This window comes from Lithobates pipiens, unplaced genomic scaffold (genome assembly GCF_037356315.1).
Source record: "Lithobates pipiens isolate NorthernLeopardFrog02 unplaced genomic scaffold, aLitPip1_a1.2 Scaffold_3, whole genome shotgun sequence".
Taxonomy (NCBI): Eukaryota; Metazoa; Chordata; class Amphibia; order Anura; family Ranidae; genus Lithobates; species Lithobates pipiens.
This window is the reverse complement of record NW_027507790.1, coordinates 208,726,389-208,734,491: the sequence shown is the minus strand read 5'-3', so window position 1 is coordinate 208,734,491 and position 8,103 is coordinate 208,726,389. Positions and strand designations below refer to the sequence as shown.

Below are 8,103 nucleotides of genomic sequence, written 5' to 3'. Positions count from 1 at the left end.
CTGAGGAATATCATTGGATGTTCTCTCTCATTTTGAGGACTATCATTTGATGTTCTCTCTCATTTTGAGGAATATCATTTGATGGTCTCTCTCATCCTGAAGAATATCATTAGAAGTTTTTCCTCATTTTGAGGAATATCATTGGATGTTCTCTCTCATAACCTTTCATACTAGTGAACACTCTACGGCAGCCCACACACCACACACAGCGGACTTCCTCGCCAATCAGCTGGCGGGGGCGGGCCTCGGGTGACGCCATCGCGCTCCTCCGTAGTTTGGTCCTCGGCGGGTGCTGTAGTCTCAGGCAACATGGCGTCCTCAATGTCACCGGCGGTCCGGCAAATGTTGTCGGTGAGGAGAGCGGCGGCGGCACTGCTGAACCCGAGCAGGTAGCGGGATATTCGGGGGGGAGGGAGGAGGTTTTATAGTGAGTTCAGTGTGAGCTGTCCGCCCCGGTCCATGGCGGTGTGTGTGAGGAGAGACCGGGCGTGTTGTCATTGCGGAGTGTCCGGGGACATAGGGAGGGGGCGGGGCTCTCCTGGGAATGCTCCATTCCTGGCTGTCCTGTCAGTCTGGAGGAAACCTGCAACAAGTGACGTCACTCGGTCTGATTCTTCTGTTTGGGGGTCCTCAGTCCAGCCTGCCAGCCCCCACCTTCCCATAGAGGAGATGAAGGGGGCTCCCTCCATGGTGGACACTGCTGAAGGGGGCTGTGGTGTCACCCCCCCCGTCCTGGAACTACAAATTCCAGAAACCCTCTGGGAGTCATGCTGGGGGCTGCCAGTCTTGCAGTGCATCATGGGACTTGTAGTTTCATACCTCATCTGTTTGCCATAGTATGCAGGGCACATTGTGGGCTCAGAGTCCTCTGCCCTTCATTTGCCTTGCTGGACCCAGATAATATATCCCCTATCTATGCATGCTTTGCTCCAGGTACACAACACCTGACAGTCTGGGGGGGGGGGGGGGGACAGACTTCCCTAATATAAAAATCCCACCTGTCAGATGTTTCCAAAAATTGACAATATCCGCTTGAGATGTAAAACTTCATAACAAGGAAAACCGTAAATAAAAACAGCACTTCTAACCTATCGCTACTTCATCTGTTTACCAATAAAGGTTCCCCAAGGACAGAAATGTAATGTATTGCACATTACTGCTCTATAGATGTCTGGCTATATCAGTAACACTTTAACCACCTCAGCCCCAGAAGATTTTACCCCCTTCCTGACCGGAACACTTTACACAATTTGGCACTGCGACGCTTTAACTGGTAATTGCGCGGTCATGCAGCGCTGTACCCAAATGAAATGTACACAAATAGAGATTTCTTTTGGTGGTATTTGATCACCTCTGCGTTTTTTTTTTTTTTTTTTTTGAGCTATAAACAAAAAAAAAAAAAAAAACTTTTTGCTATAATGAATATCCCCAAAAATGTTTTTAAGTAAGTTTCTACATCAGTTTAGGCCAATATATATTCTACATGATTTTTGGTAAAAAAAAAATCACAATAAGCGTATATATTGATTGATTTGCGCAAAAGTTATAGCACCTAAAATCTATCTTTTTTTTTTTTTTTCTTTTTTACTAGTAATGGTGGTGGTCTGCGATTTTTAGCGGTATTGCGACATTGCAACGGACAGATCGGACACGTTTGACACATTTTTGGGACGATTGACATTTATAAAGCGATCAGTGCTATAAAAATGCACTGATTACTGTGTAAATGTCACTGGTAGGGAAGGGGTTAACTGTTAGTGTGTTCTAGCTGTATGAGGATTGGCTTGAGTAGGAGACAATAGAGACTAAGACCCCTTTCACACTGGGTTGTTTTTCAGGCACTTTAGCGTTAAAAAAAAGCGCCTGTAAAGCGCTTGAAAGAAGCCTCATCTGCAATCCCAATGTGAAAGCCCGAGTGCTTTCACACTGAGGCGCTGCGCTGGCAGGGTGTCAAAAAAAAGTCCTGCAAGCAGCTTCTTTGCAGCGCTTATGGAGCGGTGAATACACCTCTCCTAAAGCGCCCCTTCCCATTGCAAAACGCCTGAAAATCGCTTTTGCCAGCAGCGCTTTGTGGGTGCTTTTAACCCTTTATTTGGCCACTAGCAGGGGTTAAAAGCGCCCCAATAGGGCTCGAAAAACGCTGGTAAAGTGCTGCTAGTTTAAGCGGCGCTATATGAGCGTTTTTCGGGTGCTGACATTGTAAAAGGGGTCTTAAAGCACTTGGGCTTTCACATTGGGATTGCAGATGAGGCTTTTTTCAAGCGCTTTACAGGCGCTTTTTTTAAAGATAAAGCGCCTGAAAAACGCCCCAGTGTGAAAGGGGTCTTAGTAGTAAGCTTTATTATTAAACAGAGAGACTTTACTTCCTCTTTAAGACCCCTTTCACACTGGGGTGATTTTTAGGCGTTTTTCAGGCTCTTCAGCGTTAAAAAAAACGCCTGTAAAGCGCTTGAAAGAAGCCTCATCTGCAATCCCAACGTGAAAGCCCAAGTGCTTTAAGAGCCCATTCACTCTACCAGCGCCCGAAAACGCTTGTAAAGCACTGCTTAAACTAGCGGCGCTTTACCAATGTTTTTCAAGCGCTAGTGGGGCACTTTTAACCCCTGCTATTGGGCAAATAATGGAGAGATGTGGGGTCTATAGGACCCCGCATCTCTCCTCTATGCTGGAAAGCCCAAGATCCCCTCCCACTCCCACTCCCAAAAAAAAAGTTGGGCAGGAAGTGACGTCGTCTCCAAGGGTTATAGAGATGGCAGAGGACTTCTGGTCCATGGCCAGCTCTATGGTAAACCACCAGCTGATTCATTCTCTGACTCCCCGATTGCATGGGCGAGCCCGTAGAAGCACTGGAGGGTGCTAGGAGTGAGTGGAGGGGGGTGTGTGTGGGGAATGTCCCCTCCCACCGCTTGTAAAAGCAATCAAGTGGCTATATAGCCTCTAAGATTGCTTTTACATGTAAGGGAATCGCCGGCGGAAAAAAGATATCTGGATGATGCCTGTAGCTGCAATTCTATTGCGAAAATATCAGGTGAAATAATAATAAACCAAAAATCAAACCTATAAACCAATGAATAGAAAAGGAGGTTACGGCAAACCAATCTGGTAACAGTTGTCTTTAATGCAGTATGTATTTTGGGGATACTTCCCCGGCCTAGCAAAGGCACCCTATGTGAGATTAGGGGGACCAAGAGCTCCACTTCAAATCATATAAAGGCATGGTGTCCATGATGGTGTTGAAAATTTTCTCCACCATAAATTTTAAGAACCTGCTCCCATGGGACCCCTGGAGTTCTCAGAACAAAGCGATGGTCCAGTGGACTGCAGAAAAGAGCGTGTGGGCTAGTTTTTGTTTTGGGACGAAGGGGGGGGGGGGGGGGGGGAATCCAGGAATTTCTGCAAAGAATAAACACATTTGATGTGTCAGAGTCGTTCATACACCTGTGATCTTGGCTACTTTCATTACTTTCGGTTTTTAATACAATAGATATGATCAGGGAATATTTAGTCCCTAATCGCATTTATGGTAAGCTGACATAACCTCTGGCTTCAGTGCCGGGCTCCCTGCATGGAGCGGCGGCGGTGGGCCCACTCTACCACCTGTGTTTTAAAAAAAAAAAAAAAATCTAGTGGCTAATTAACTGATAGAATTTATTTTACAAGAAAAGAGAACTGCCCACAGAAAAACAAAAAACAATACCAGGATGATGGCTGTAGCTGCAGGCATCATCCTGGAATACCACTTGAAACTGCTGACGTATGTATGTAAAGCGGTCTTCAAGAGGTTAAAAAAAAAAAAAATACCCATTCATCTTGCCAGAGATGCCATGGTCAATTGCTGTTAGTGGTTCTGGAACCAATGTTCTTTTCCTCATCCCTGTTATATGGGGGATTAGTAAAGACAGGCATGTCTGAAGTCCAGCCTGGGTGACAACTAGAGGTTTGCATCTTCGCTGGTCTCACAGCTCGATTAGAATATAATTATCCTGTCAACGATTCGATATCGTGATGCATCACGATTACTGCCCATGGTTTTCATCTAAAAAAGTTAAAGCAGTCAGAAGAACTTTTTTTTTTCTTTGATCTGTTTCCTATAAAAAAAAAAAAAAAAACACCCTGCATGTAGCAAGGTCTAAGCCCAGCAGCCAACTTAAAGAAGAGCTCCAGCCTCCCCCAAAATACTAGAGGAGATGCTCAGAGACTGCGGACATACTGTGGACAACATCCCCAATCCCCCCCCCCCCAAACAAACGACAACATAAACATTTAATAACCTTAATGACATGGCATATGTATGTCCTCGTGATTCATTCACAACTTCATTGTGGAACTAAAGTGAAGTTGGGAGTGGATGTGGCGCTGCTTTAATGGGCCAATATCTGTGATAAATTATAGTGCAGTTCTCTTCCTTTTATTGTGCGAAAAGTCAACCGATCTAATCAAAAATGGTTCTGGTTGCAAAATCCTATTGGACCACACTTTTCTGCTCATTAGGGTCAATCCAGTTATTATTTGAGTGATACACAAGTGAAAAATCAATACAACTAATAAATACACAATCTTAATTTCAGTAGATGAGATATATAAAAATTATACTTAGGAAATTGTATATCTAAAAAAGTTATAAATAATGATAAAAGTACCAAGTGCTAGTGACAATCCCTATTGGGAACAATTCATAGTAATAAAAATAAGTTCATAAGTAAAATGCTGTCTGTGCCTTTTGATATGTGTGTTCCTAGAAAAAAAAAACATTTTTTTTCTTTTTTTTTTCTTTTTTAGGAACGCACAGATATCAAAGCACACACAGCATGTGCACCTCCTGTATAACTCTAAACTGGTTATACTGGTAACCTATAAAGCTTTTAAAGTACACCTATGGATAATTTAATATATCCTAGTTTGTCGCCATTCCATGGGCATGCGCAATTGGACCTGTGTGACATGTTTGGTATTTATTTATGCAGCATCATCTTATATATATTTTACCAAAATTGTGTAATATTTTGTGTGCATGAATATTCATTAAGGGGGATTTTTTTTCTTCCCAAAAAAAGAAAAGAAATGTGTGTGAAAAACTGCTGTGCAAATACTGTGTGACATAAAAAAGAATGCAATGCCCACCTTTTTAATTCTTAAGGGTCTCTGCCTAAAAAAAAATAAAAAAAAATAAAAAAAAAAAAATATATATATATATATATATATATATATATATATATATATATATATATATATATATATATATATATAGTGTGTTTGGAGATTCTAAGTAATTTTTTATAGACTACAAAAATGCAGATTTTTATATGAGAGAAATGTCAGAATCGGTTTGGGGGTCGAAGGGTTATTATACCAGTTAAATCACACTTATGTACGGTATGTCCCTTTTTAACAACTTGGCTGTTTGCTTACAGCCATACTTTTAAAACCTTTTTGTAATTTTGCAAAAAAATATATAAAATAAAAACAAAAACGAATGCAGCCACCACATACATATAAAGACTTTTTTTTTTTTTTTCCTACATAAATCACGCCATTACTGTGCACAGATGTAAAGTGCAGAATTTTATGCAGTTTGTAGGGGCATTCAGAAAGCAGGGGGTGGGGAACTGAGAGCTGATCGGAGGGAAGGGACACAAGCCCCAAAACAGCACCCAGGAACAGAGTGGAAGCTGTCCATCACAGGCTGTGTACTGGAGCTCCCTCCCCTGTCACCTTTTATCTCTTAGTGTCAGGAAAACTTGTCAGAGGCGACTCGTGCAAATAGCAGAGGAATGAGACAGCAGACAGAAAAGACACCCAATTGCCTGGATAGAGACAAGAACACACTATAGAGGGATGTTCTTTGTTCATAGTTCATGTCTGAAGTTTACAACCACTTTGTTTCCCTTTATGGAAGACGTTTTGGGATAATTTTAAGGTCCTGGGTTTTATTATAAAGGTGAGTAGATGAAGTACTGAAAGTGCTTCACCCTTTTTTTTGCGGTTTACCTCCCTGATTTTCACTGTGGTAAAGTATGCAGTTGAAGATTAATATGATACGGTTCTATGTTTCATATTTATTTGGAATTTTGGGTATTATGTCATGTTTACCTACATTTAAAGTAAAATTCCTGGATATAACCAACCAATCTTAAAACTGCCCACCTCATCCCTCCGAACACCTATACCAACTAACCCGTGAGAGAAAGATTTGTTTGCTTAGCTATTTGTAAGCCGCTCTGGTGTGGTCATGTGATGGGCTCTCCTGTGTCAGCTATCAGCGACTTCAGGGGAGAGAAGGGAGCGCCAACTACGCATGGACCATAGTAAGCACTTTGGGCTACGTCACAGCTCAGGCATTCCAGATATTGTCCAAGCGCCCTCTCCATTGTAGCTGATTCTGGCTGACATGGGGAAATCACACAACCAGACTGGTGCAGCCCAAGAATAGGCAAGTATATGCATCTTTTCTTTCTCTGGATAGTCCATATAGATGTTGTTGGGGAGGGGGGGGGAATGGTTAAAATAATTTGGCCAGAATAATTGAATCATTTTGGACAATGAATTCATAAATGCTCAAAGCATGATGCGCCTATGGAGAATTGAGGAAATGAGAGCGAGTACCTGCCAAAATGGATGCCGGAAACTTATTGGGGGGGGGGGGGGTAGAAGTGTCGGTGTTACAAATTAGGATGGAGAGTTGAATAAGTGACATTTTGACTTTTGGTGTAAAGATCCACTTTAACTGGTTTCCGACCGGCTCGCGTACATATACTGCGGCACAATGACAGCACTGCGCAAAACCCCGTACAGGGTTCCTTTAAGAGCTGCCAGAAGGCGTGCGCCCACTGCACTGTGGGGGACACGATGCGTGTGGCCAGAAGTTGCGATCACCGACAGCCGCACGCACTTAAGAGCGCCAGCACGGGGATTTGTGTGTGTGTGTGTGTGTGTGTGTGTGTGTGTGTGTAAAGAGGAGAGGAGACATGTAGTTTCTTCCTAGTAAGTGGGAACAGCAATATGTCTCCTCTCCTACTAGGTCCAATCCCCACATTTAACCCCTTGATTGCTCCCTAGTGTTAACCCCTTCCCTACCAATGTCATTTACACAGTAATCAATGCATTTTTATGATCTCTGTATAAATGTCAATGGTTCCAAAAATGTGTCAAGTGTCTGATCTGTCCGTCGCATTACTGCTAAAAATCGCAGATTGGCTCCATTACTAGTAAAAAAAAAAAAAACGAATAAAAACGCCATAAATCTTTCCCGTAGTTTGTAGATGCTATAAATTTTGCGCAAACCAATCAATATATGCTTATTGCAGTTTTTCTTTTTTTAACCAAAAACATGTAGCATATATATTGGCCTAAACTGATGAAGAAATGTTTTGTTTTTTTAAAACATTTTTGGGGGTATTTATTATAGCAAAATGTAAAAAATATATACATTTTTTTTTTAATTTTAATTTATTTTAATTTTTTGTGTATAGCACAGAGGGGATCAAATACCACCTAAATAAAGCTCTATTTGTGGGGGGTGGGAAAAGGACGCAAATTTAGTTTGGGTACAGCATTGCATGACCGCACAATTACCAGTTAAAGCGACACAGTGCTCTGGTCAGGAAGGGGGGTAAAACCTTCCGGGGCTGAAGTTGTTAAGACCACTTTGTCCATAATGTGCTATCTTCAAAAGAATGTCTCTTTTTTTCCTTAAAGTGGTTCTTCAGCCTTTTAGGAAAATAAATAGGTCAGCAGCTACAAGTCCTGTAGCTGCTGACTTTTAATAACAGAACTCTTACCTGTCCAGGGATCCAGCTCTCTGCTCACCCGAATGAACTCTCAGCACATTCCTCTTATGGTATCTTCAGTATTGGAGATTCTTTGACAGTTGCTTACAACTTTCCATGTGTTTCTTTGCTTGGTAAGAACAAGAAGTGATTTTCGCTATGATGCGTCAGAAGTTCTTTGACTTGTTCAGTTTCTTAAAGTGAGGAAGCTGAATAGCTGTTCCTCCCAAGGAGATTTCTTAGAAATGCTTTTATTAGAAACATTTGTGTTATAACCGCTATCTTCTGCTCTGGTTCTTTCCAGAAGTTGTTGGAATAGTATAGCTACAATTGCACG

At 41.9% G+C, this 8,103-nt stretch overlaps 1 protein-coding gene across 2 annotated transcripts in view; it reads left to right on the top strand.

The window, feature by feature from the left end:
* The first annotated feature begins 229 nt into the window (after positions 1–229).
* The window catches only part of NDUFS4 (NADH:ubiquinone oxidoreductase subunit S4), a 207,779-nt gene continuing 199,905 nt past the window's right edge, over positions 230–8,103 (top strand). The window contains exon 1 of one of the 2 annotated variants that reach the window (XM_077462752.1): positions 230–389. In XM_077462752.1, coding sequence (XP_077318878.1) covers positions 310–389 — 80 coding nt within the window. In that variant the 5' untranslated portion in view covers positions 230–309. The remainder of the gene's footprint in view (positions 390–8,103) is intronic. The other variant, XM_077462753.1, reaches the window with a different exon arrangement.